The 12403-nt window shown below is 34.9% G+C and overlaps 1 protein-coding gene across 1 annotated transcript in view; it reads right to left on the bottom strand.

Annotated features, from left to right (window-relative positions):
• Window positions 1-383: 383 nt before the first annotated feature.
• The window catches only part of LOC109076007 (obscurin-like), a 56983-nt gene continuing 44963 nt past the window's right edge, over window positions 384-12403 (bottom strand). The window contains exons 2-3 of the mRNA XM_042726718.1: window positions 2368-2403; window positions 384-694 (exon numbers count right to left, since the gene is read on the bottom strand). Of these exons, the coding sequence (XP_042582652.1) occupies window positions 384-694; window positions 2368-2403 (347 nt within the window). The remainder of the gene's footprint in view (window positions 695-2367; window positions 2404-12403) is intronic.

Here is a 12403-nt window from a genome sequence, read left to right as displayed (position 1 = left end):
CTTCGGACGCAAGCTTCAGACGAAGAAGTGAATGACATGTTTTCCCAGTGCCTGTCTTATAGTCGCACCGGTAGTGACGTCAGAGGCTGTCGCCGGCCAACTCGTTGGTGTTTTTTTCATTTGTATGCTTCAGACACGGGTCACGACGAGGTGTTCCCCATAGCGACCCCTAGAGGACGCAGTGTCTCGTTCCCTACTCAGGGAACCATGGTTACATTCGTAACCTGAGACGTTCTTCATGAATCCATATGATTTCAGTCATAGTTAAGATGCTCTTGATTAATAATTTGCTCATGTCTTCACTAATCATGAGTTCATGTTGAAGTAAGTATTAATTCAAGTGTTAGTACATTATTATTCATGTACCTTTATTGTAGTGTTACCTAGAGAGAGTTCAGTACAATGATATTCAACTCACCCTCCACAGTGAGAGAAACAGAGTTTGATTGTGATGAGATTGTTCCTTCATCTGTCCGTCCTTTACACATGTACTGACCCTGATCAGATGTAATTACTCCTCTGATAGTGAGAGTGTCTCTGTTTACAGTGTAACGATCAGACGTCTGTAACATTACACTGTCTTTATACCACTCATATATCCAGTCACTGTGATTAGACTCAATCACACAGGTCAGGTTGACTGTCTCTCCAGTGAATACAGGACTGTCTGGAGTCACAGTCAGTGAAGGTAAATCTGTGAACAGAAGAAAACAGGCTCTGAACTGAAAATCTGATGTAGCTGATAGTGATGCCATTATGATTAAAAGTAGATATGATATGATAAAAGTTGAAATAAATGTAAAATGTTTAATTCATTTCTTTGTTTTGTCAATTGTATTTTGAAATGAGAAAGTTATTAAAACATTATTGAACAGTTCCTGTTCTGGCGGTAGGTGGGATTGTTTTCAGTCAGAGGTTTCAATAAAGCATCTACATTTACATTTAATTATTTAGCAGAAGTTTTAGTCCAAAGCCACTTACAAATGAGAACCATCGAAGCAACAAAAGAGCATCAGTGTAAGAGATGTGACAAGTCCTGGTTAGTCTAACAAGACAAGTCTAACCAGAAAACAAGGAGACAGAAGAGAGAAAAAATAAATAAATAAATAAATAAATAAAAGACAACGCTAGTGTTAGAATTTTGTTTGTTTGTTTGTTTTTAAGAGCTCACGAAGCATATATATTATTTGTAATGGTGCAACATTGTAATTCTGACTATGGGTCACGAGGTCTACTACAGCTGTGCAGTTTTTGAATGTTTTTTGGTATTTAATTTTGCATAAATAGAATATCTTTTTGAATAGGTTTATTTATTTATTTTTGTTTATCTTTTGATGTACATTCTGTCTTTCATTCATGGAGATAACATGGACAATGAGTCTGTGTTGGTTTAGTGGTAGATTGCTGCCATAAAATAAAATAACATGAAATTTCAACTATAGCCACTAGATGACTGCAATGATCACTCCATGACTCTTTTAGCTTTATGTTGTGACATTATTAAAAATCATTTTTATAATAAGAAAAACAAAATTAATCTGTGTCAAAGTTCATTTTTTATTCATTTATGTATTTCAATTGTACTAAAGTAGCATTTTTGCAATTTTGTCACAATATTACTCTGTTGTGGATGTGTTACAATGTCACTCCTTCACTTATGTTCTCCACTGTAGGTTTTTTTTTTTTTTTGTTTGTTTGGTTTTCTTTTTTTTCAGCTCACTAGTGCTCTACATTGTGAATGTTTTATAGTTTTAACTTCCTTATGGACTTTTATTTGGTTTTGTTTCATGACTGTTGTCTTTGTTCTAGTTTCCTGCTCTCTTTACGTAGTTACACTGACAGTTCATTTGATCATCACACCTGTTCACCTTTTACTTCATTATCTGTGTAAACTTCAGTTCCTTTGTTTTCTCAGTTCATTGTCGGTTGTTGTTTGTGTTAAAGTGCACACTGTTATATGGACTTGGATACCCTTAAAAAAAATCTTGTGTTGAAACCTTGAGACTGTGACAGAGGGGAACTTTATTTATTTATTTATTTATTTATTTATCCACCCACCCATCATTTGGCATCTAAAATGACCCTGAACTGCACATTAGTCATTAATTACAGTGCACAGAGATTTTTACAATTTTACAACAAACTAACATTTTAAACTATTTTTTTTTTTTTATCAGTGTTTTAGCAGCATGAGGAACTGCACAGACAAATGATTCTGAGAGAAGGTGACTGACAGCAAAATATAGACATAAATCATCAGCAAAGAGATAAATGTGGGATCCTCATATGATCCATGTAGACAAATAAAGTACTACAACACAATTCACATTTGTTTAATAAATCAAATACTGCAGTACAGCACAGTACCTCGAGTGAGTCCAGCGTGGATGAAGGACATCAGCACTAAAAACCAGAAGAAACACAGATATGAAGCATTTCCATTCATTCAACACAATGCCGATCACTGAAACATGTCTAGAGTTTGAACTGAAAGTGTTTTTCTGTGTTTTGAAGCTCATCATGAGAACTGATGGTGGAGATTCTCCATCATTTAACATCAACACACACAATGACGTCACAGGACTCATGAACCGATACGAGAGTCGATTCACTGATGGATTCACTGCTGCCCAGAGAAGCACTTTCAACGAGAAGCACCCGGCTGCAGCCTGCATCTGGGGCGGGGCTGCACGTGTTGCCCCTAGTGATGGGTCGTTTGAACGATTCGTTCATTTTGAACGAATCTTTAATGTGACTCGTGAAGAACGAGTCGTCTTGGGGAGTGATTTGTTCAGTCGCGCACGCGCAAAAATCTATATGTTCTGTACTGGAATTAGTCTAGTTCACCTGTTTCAGTCAATGCAGTCTGAGCCGGAAAGAAAATTGATTAGTTCTTTTTTTATTTTATTTTATTAATGCCAAGGTACCAAAGATAAAAGTACAGAGAATCTCAATATTGCATACAAAGAAGTGGCATTACATGCAAAGCACCATTTACAGACGTATGTATATGTAGCAGTACTGTTTATTTCTGTCGGGTTATTTAATATGTAGGGGGAGTGCCCTTTAATTGCGTCCCTTCCGTATATAGGTTTTTTTTTATTTTTTTATTTTTTATTAATAGCAAATGAACAAATGTACATACAAAGTAGGTACTGAACAAATAATATTAGCAATTCTCCGAGGCAGACATATTGCAATTATAATCTGTAATACTGATGATATACATTAAATGTACAATCACGAATTGCAATAAGGGATAAAATAAAAATAAATAATAATAATAAAAAAACATTACAATAAAATAAAAGGAAAAAAATAAAAACAATAGAAGCAATTATAGATAAGTAATTTCTTACAAGGGGTAGCAAGGAGTTATAAGGCACTTAGCTCACTGAAGAACCTGGCAACTGTAGTAGCTTTTTTGTTTGAAAGAGCATCAAGAGAAGCAGCAAAAAAATTAAGTTCATTAGAAAAGTGAGGAAAGGATGGAGGGGTTTTCAGAAATCCGCATTTATAAATGAAGTATTTAGCAACTTCAAAAAGGTTGTTAACCAAGTAATGTTGTAAACAATCTTTCTTAAGCACACCAAACTTAATTTGTTTGTATTCAAGGGGATTTACCCATGTAATTATACATGACATTTTACTGCACAATTGAGTCCAAAACAACTTTGAGTAATTACAATAAAAAAATATATGTTCAGTGGTTTCAATATCAATTTCACAGAATTGACAAGAGTTTTCTCCAATATCAAATTTTGATTTGAGAAGTTCTTTAGATGGGTATATATCATTTATAATTTTAAACATGAAGTTCTTTCACTTTAGGGAGACTTGGAAAGGTAAGATAATTCATTCTCATTTCCTTCACCTCTTTATGGTTAAATTCTTTGAAAACATAATATCGTTTAATTCTATTTGGATGAAGTTTATTAATGAAGACACTTCTAATATATTTGTTGTTACATTTATGATCTCTAATAAACAATTCACCCAGACAAGGAGATGGGAGAGAGAATGTCACAGAGTAATGTGAAAGAATCCCTTTTACTAACAATACCATGTTTTTTGGTATGGCATTTACAACATTGTAAAACTCTTTAGGATGACATACAAATCCATGTTTTAAACAGAAATCCTTGTAATTGAGAACATTTCCATAACTATCCGTCAGGTCCAATAGGGAAATTATATTGAAACCAGTTTTCATAAAATAAAGATTTGTTATGGTGCAAAATAAAACGATTGTTCCAAATACAAGTTTTGTGTGGACTAAAATTGTGAGAAAATGCTAATTTCCAACATAGGAGGACTTGTTGATGGAACGCAGACAATTTAAGAGTCTTCCGTATATAGGGGTGTCGCTATGGGTTTTGTTCTGTCTGCATCATTTGAGCGAGACACCGTGTTTCCGGCGGGACGCGTTATTAGGCTTGTTTGAGATGAGCAAAATCTGCGCAGAACCGATTCACCGGTGATCACCGCGAGATGCATGCCGGTTAGAAAAGTGTCCGAATTACGTCCGCCTTGCTCTGATGTCATGCTGACGTGTGCCAAAAAACTCTCGCGACGGCGAGGCGGCTGTGCCGGATTGAGCAGTCGAGCGCTTTTATTTTTTTATCTGATTTGATGATCAAAAGCATGATGGGAAACAACTGACTGACGACACAGCTTAAAGCTCATTGGTTCAGACAACTGTGATGCTGCGTCCTCTTCTAAAATATTTTATTTTTTTATCTGATTTCATGTGATTATGTATTTAAATTATTCATGAATCTTCCCAAACACTATTACAGTGCGATATATGTGTGAGATATGTGATTGTTGTCATATTTCTATAAAAATCTAAAATACATGTTTGTATTAAAGTAAAAACTGATGATAAATACTGCTTTCGTATGGAATTAAATAGCAAGCACCTTGAGTGTCTTGTTCATCATATTTATTTTCATATAAAAGCAACAGAACTGAAATTATATCATGTTTATTAGCAACACAGCACGTGAGTGAGAATAACGCGATAGCTGCCTTTGATCTCGTAGGTATCTGTTCCACTTCGAGAGCTCAGAACTGTCCGTCTTGACTGCGTTTATTTCACTCCTACCCTCACTGCAGCCGCCTACTCTCGCCTACATTTCAGGCGAGGCGAGGCGCATCTCAAACAAGCCTAATGTTTGTATGGTAAGAGCTGTTGGCAGTGACTGTAGCATGATTTGCTCGTGGGCTTGTCTCACAGGGATTACATGGGTTTTCTTATTAAAGGTTGGACAGGGGGACTTTGTGGGATGCCGTCGATTTGATGCGTGTTTAGTACACAGCAGTTTTGGTGCCGTGTGGATCGCACTAACCGTTAACGAATATATGATTGCTAGTAGCCGGGCTGGCCAAATTCATATTTTGTTATATTTTTATATTTAAGGTGCGGGCCAACGTGCAAAGGGACGTTACAGTGGGCTCTGGGTTCATCTAAACCTCTATGCGGATGTTCCTTGTGCTGTCTGCATTGTTTTTGCTGCCGATTTCGACATCATCGGATTTGTCGCAGTGATAATATCCTGTTTTCAGGATCTAAAGTGAGACGGGACTGTATGAGTTTGTCTGCTCTATTGAACCGGCAGACGAGCATCATTAACTCTTTCAGCTCGCGTGTCGACGCGCTGTGCTTGTTCTCTCGTCCACTGGTCATGTTCATGGTGTTGAACGCGCTACATCAGCTGGACTATCGCAAGCCGTTTTAGCATTTAAAACTTGTTTTTGACTATCCATAAATATAATTTCGGATAGTCACAATTGTAATTCCAGATATCTATATTGCAATTATGACTCGTCGTAATTGGAATTAAGATATCTACAGTGTGATTATGACTAGCCGTAATATGCATTGAAGATATCTACAATGTCATTTTGACTAGTCACAATACACATTCCAGATATCTACAATGCTATTACGACTAGTCATAATCTTCCATTGACTTCCATTGAAAAATATTTGCAGATATCTTCAAATTAGTTTTGACTAGTCATAATCACAATTCAAGATATCTTTAAATATGATTTGCCTAGTCAAAACTCTAATTAAAGATATCTCAAACTACAATTTGACTAGTGATAATTCAATTAGAGATATCTTCAAATAAGTTTTTGACTAGTCGTAATCCCAATTCAAGATATCTTTAAATATGATTTGACTAGTCAAAATACAATTTAAGATATCTTTAATTCAAAATTTTTAAAGATATCCAAAATACATTTGTAGATATCTGCAATTCATTTATGACTAGTCAAATTACAGTTGTAGATATCTTGAATTGGAATTTTGACTAGGCAAATCATATTTAAAGATATCTTGAAATGGAATTATGACTATTCAAAACACATTTAAAGATATCTGCAATTTAATAATGGATATCCAAATCAGATTTTTGACTAGGAAGAATTATATTTAGAGATATCTGCATTTAGCCTTGTGACTAGGCGTAATTGCAATGTAGATATCTGGAATTAACAATTTGACTATTCAAAATACGTTTATAGATATCTACAATGTGCATGCAAATACACCTTTGTTGAGCCCCACCTTAAACATTTTATTTTACCAATCCTGGCTTGGAAACTGTTGTCATCCGCAGTTTTGTCTAAGAGTTGTATAATAAAGGTGCTGCGTCTTTGGGTGATTTTAAACTGTTTTATACAGAAGTAATTCAAAAGTATGGAAATAAAAATGTAGCTGGAGCATGTGTAAAAGTGGTAGGCTATACAGAGAGGACTTAAATAGGCTTTTGAACCTGTTTTATATCGTAATGTTGAGACGTGTGTGCTGTGGATTAAATTTTGTTAGCCTTTATTTACAAACAAACACATGTATAAACCTCATGTCAGCCGTTGCAACATTTAATATAATGTTAAAAGAATCAGTGTCTATTTACACTTAGTGCAATCCTGTCTTGTTGCCAGAGGCTAGTTACACTATCGCCCACCAACATGTGATTGAGATAGTTAACACTGATAAACGACGTAAACTCAGTATCAATTGTACTGGATTAGTGGTTAAAGTGTGTGCGTTTTGACGCAATCGACCCGAATTCGCGTCCGCCTTTTGCCAAATATTTTTTGTCCTTTTTCAAATCTCATATCGTATCGGAAAGGCATTTATTTTCAATAAAAATTAAGGAAACAATTAAAAGGTTGAAAAGAAATATTTGGTAGGGTTAGGGTAGGTGTAGGGAGGGCTTTATTGTCCCAGTAAGGTGGCATCTATTTAAAAAATTTAATTAAAATGATCATTTACACTCACCAAGTTATTATTGTGTACTGTTTTATAATGTACTACAATACTGAGGTGCAGATAATTGCCATTATTTGAAATAAGTAGTATAAATAGCAGAAAATCTTGCTATTTAAACATAGTGTAAATATAATCTATAATTATTTGCACTTAGTGTAAATGGCACATCGTTAAAAAAATACTGCTATTTTTACTTAGTGTAAAAAAAAATTCATTACTATTTACACTTAGTGTAAATAGCATCTATCGCTAAGAAAATATGCTATTTACACCTAGTGCAAATAGCCGCTGCATAAAAGAATACATTGGCGCTCATCACTGAACACAGCAGAATATCATCATCATGGACCTCTTGCTAAAATACAATACAATATTCCCACCTTGTGGGCTATTTATGGAAGCTCGTTTCCGCCACTACATAAAGAAATTAATAAATTAATTAATAAAGAAATAGCTACTTTCTATCTCAGTTATATATATATATATATATATATATATATATATATATATATATATATATATATATTGTCTCGCATTGTCTATATAGCTATCGCAATTCTGAGGAAAAACAGTCAGAATGAATGGTAAGATAAAATCTGCAAATTAGGCCTACCTTCATTTTTTTAAAGGTAGGACTATCTTTCTTTAAATAAATAAATAAATAAACATTGTTTTTCATTGTCTAAATATATAATAAATAAATTCAGATGAGCAGTTTGTGATTTTCTGCCTTTATTGAACATTACACTACATTTGGTCTGTTTTGCAACATGATTCAGTTAAAACGCAGCGCTATACATACATGCACGCTGGAGAACTTTTACCACACAAGGCTGCATCCAGATTCATTTAATAATCCACGAAGCACTTCATCCAGTATCTTTTCTCTCCGTGACAACAAAAGCAGACTTTTTTTATGTTATTAGCAGTTAGCAGACTAGGTGGGGAGGAGATGAGTAAATTTATTCTGATGTCACACAACAGCATTTCGATTAGGTGCAATTTCAATTCAGATATTTTAAACTATAATTGTGACTAGCCGAAACTGAATTAGAGATATCTCTAATTACATTTGTGGATGTATGACGCGTCTGTTGAAGATATCTATAAAGTAATTACAGATATCTTAAATGGAGTTTTGACTAGTCATAAAGTATTTAGAGATATCTTTAATCCTATTTCTTACTAGTGCAATTATAATTGCAGATATCTCTAATTGTCATTGTGACTAGTCGAATTATAATTATTACTATCCGAATTAGAATTGTGACCTATCCGAAATTATATTTATGGATAGTCAAACCAAGTTTTAAATGCTAAAACGGCTTGCGATAGCTGGACCGATGATTGCGGGCCGTTGGCGTGGTGCTTGTATCATCGATTATGTGCTGTGAGTAACCAATTTGAATCAAAAGCCTCCAGTGGCGTCCAAATATTAGATCAGCCACCTAACTGTCACCATTCCTTTCTGCAGTTTGTTTTCTTTAAACATTGATTTTCCTGTGAGTTGATTGTTGTTGTGTGGTTTATATTTTTCCTATTGATTTGAGTTGTGCTGGGTAAATTATCCATATATAATATATTTTGTGTGATTCAAGTTTATTTTTGTTTGTTTATTTCTTATGTGTGTGCAACCTAAGGGCAGCCTATAGAATGTGTTTTTCTTTGTGATATTGTTAGCGGTGTTTGCCCATTTCTGTCCATCCTAGCATTGTCGGGTGACCGGACGCGGCACCTTGATTCAACGAGTCAAACTGATGTGGCGAACTCTTTTAAAATTGTTTTAGATTGTCTGGGGCTCTGTTTAATGTTGTGGATATGATTGGTTTACTGCGTGTTTTGTTACTTTTTGTTTCTCTTACTTTCAGAATTGGGGCAGCTAGTTGCAGAAGATTAGCGTCTCTTCCCGATTGTGGTGGTGGGTTCTTTTCGCTCGAGTGCTGTGCTCACAGTGCGGTGTGGCGTGAGTGTGCACATATGATTGCTTTATCATTTCTGCCAAGGAGAGCCAGCGCCCCATTCTGAAGTGAGCGTTTGTGTGTCATTTTGTGTGTAGATTCTTTTGATTTATCGGTGTTGTCGTGTTAAATAAAATTTGATATTTTTCTCATTAATGAGAAAGTAGTTTTTTTTTGTTTTGTTTTTGTTTTACACTCAACCCATGTCTGATACCTGACTCTGATATAACGAACCTCTGAGCCTTGTTCTTGTTTAAAGGGTATTTTCCCCGGAAAGAGGCCCCGGGGTGGCGTAGTCAGTGACTCTCCTAAATTTTTAGTGTACCTCTAGTCTCAAGCCGCCACATATACATAAAAATGAATAATACTAAACGAAAGCTTCAACAAAATAAATTAAAAAGATTAAACCGCCTTAAAAAGATTAAACAGTTTTATCTGCTTTAAGATTTTTGGAAGATTAAATAGTTTGGATATACTGTTGAACCTCTTTTTTAAAAAAAAAACAATATATAAAGGGTTTTGACGAGTGAATTTACTGTGGTGAATATGAAATTTTGCAAGAAGTCATATTAGGTTAATAATAAAATATTCATTTAAATATTGGAGCACACTGCGATGGATATCATTAGAGAATTCAATCCAAAATAGCTGTGTGTGAGGACAGTCCCAAAAGATATGTATAGCAGTTTCATTAGGGTCACCACAAAAACAACAGCTTGTATCTATGTCTGATTTAAACCTTTTCTTTGTAACAATTTGAATGAGATTTCTCTAACCTTGTTAGTTATTATGAATTCCAAAGACAGAGTCCATACTTTTTTCCAATCAATACGATCAAACACATTCCTCCAATAAGACACCACATATGGAGTTGTTACAAGCTCCTTTTGAAAAAGATATCTTATCTTACAGTTACGTGATGAAGTATGTGACAAAAAGCATAGTTTTCTTCCTGGGATTTCAAATGGGTCTAAAGATAAAGATAAAGTGCTGGATGATCTAACAGAGTCCCTTAAAAGCAGAACAGCTCCTTTAGGAATAGCGTCCATGACAATGGTGAATTCTTTGGGAGTTACTGGAAAATTACATTTACATAAAAATTCTTTGTAACTTAAAATAATATCTTCCGAGTTAAATAATTGGGAAACAACCAAAAAAAAAATTCTCAAACCAGTTATTAAAAAACAAAGATTTTCTCTTATATAAAATGTCTTAATTGTTCCAAATGAAGTACCGGTGAGGGGTGCTTAAAAATTAATGACCATGCAAGTAATGCCTGTTTATGATATTTAGATAAATTGTAAGGGATTCTAGCAATATTATAATTACAGATCAATAGGAAAGTGAGACCACCTAATTTGGAAAAGTAGTAATTGGGGATAAAATTCCAGGTTGAGTTTGGACTACACAAAAACTGTCTAATCCAATTCATTTTGAAAGTGTTGTTCAAAGAAGAGAAATCAAGGAAATTAAACCCACCATAATCATATGTGTTCATTAATAAATACTCTTTATTACCTTTGTTACAACATTCAGTGTATAGAAAATAACCATCATGACAGAAATTCATACATTTATAAACTGTACGAAGTAAAAAGCTACAATTTGAGACCAGAAATGCAGTAACCATAAGAGTAAATAATAATTGATGATGATGATGACAATAATAATGACTATGCACCCGTTTGTAAGCAAGCTTGTAAATTAATTTCTCTATCCAATGCTGTCACGTGACAAAAGAACGAACGATAGGTTAAAGCCTTTTATACAGTCTTATTATTATTATTATTATTATTATTATTATTATTATTATTATTATTATTAATAAACAATACAAAAATTAAAACATTAAGGGAGTACACTTAAAATCATAAAGACAAAAAAATTAAAAATAATAGTACAGAGATTTGTTGCCAGGGTAACTCCAGTCTATGGTAAAAGCTTATGGGTCTGTCACGTGATTAAGGAACGACTCAAACCCGAAAGACTCATGAGATGAACTAATCAATTCTCTTTCTGGCTCAGACTGCATTGGTTACGCGTATGGGTCTGTCACGTGAAAAAGGAACGACTCAAACCCGAAGACTTGTCAGACAAGAGGTGAGATGAGCTAATCATAAGCTGCGTTTCCACCGCTGGAACTTTATCCAGGAACTAGGGACTTTGGGATGGTACTTGGTGTGTAAGGAACCAGGATCTAAATAAAGTTCTGGGTAAAAAAAATGCCCCTCAGAAAGTCCCTGCTGGCGAGGTACTTGTTCAAAGTTCCGGAACTTTCGGGGGCGGGCCTTGGGCGCTAAACAACATGCTGATTGGTTGAGTTTCACACAGCACACTGTGATTTCAACCACCATTTATTTGGATCATTTTCAAAATATTACTGTTATTGTGTCATGAAATGTAGTGTTAAAAGTATTTCAGGCGAGAATGTTGTTGTAAAAACTCAAATCTGTGGTTTATTTATAAAGACAACGCCTATTTAAAAATGTGTTTCGTCGATTTCGGAGACGGTCAGCTCCACGTGATCAGCAGGAGCTCAGTGCTCATGTATCCGCCTAGAGCAGTCTCAACTCGGCTAGACCTTCTGATATGTGCCGCTGGCTCTGATGTCTCTTTAATGGTTAAACATAAAATATAATTCATTTTGGGTAAATCTAACAGGTAATCTTTGGTCTGTATTCAATTTATCTATATGTTAAAATGAAAAAAAAAAGAAAATTGATATAATATTTCGTTTCATTGTTATGTAGGCTGTAATATACACATTACCATGAACTAAGTACATTTCTGCGGTTATTATATGTTTAAATGAAAACGAAAGGAGGCAGTGGTATTTCATATTCTATTTCGTCTTATTGTAAATATACAGTGAGGAAAACTTGAAGTAGCCAAGGCGAGCTGACTGATGTTATAAAGTACGCTGCTGTTTGCAGAATTACTGGACTTGCGTCCTCCCGTCCGCGGGAGATCACACTCCCGAGTCGAACTCGCAGAGTCCGAACTACCGAGGATGCAAGTCTGAAATTTGCATACATTGTATTGAGAAACACGCGCAGACCTACGTCACCAGACTATTTTCCTAATCTTCCCGGTACTTTAACAAAATAGCATGGCCCTGTGTGAAGAAGTGTTTGTCCCCCTGTTAAAACTGTGGTTT

This window comes from Cyprinus carpio, chromosome B7, assembly GCF_018340385.1.
Source record: "Cyprinus carpio isolate SPL01 chromosome B7, ASM1834038v1, whole genome shotgun sequence".
In the NCBI taxonomy this organism is placed as follows: Eukaryota; Metazoa; Chordata; class Actinopteri; order Cypriniformes; family Cyprinidae; genus Cyprinus; species Cyprinus carpio.
The sequence above is the reverse complement of the archived record's forward strand: the minus strand, read 5'-3'. Positions and strand labels throughout refer to the sequence as shown.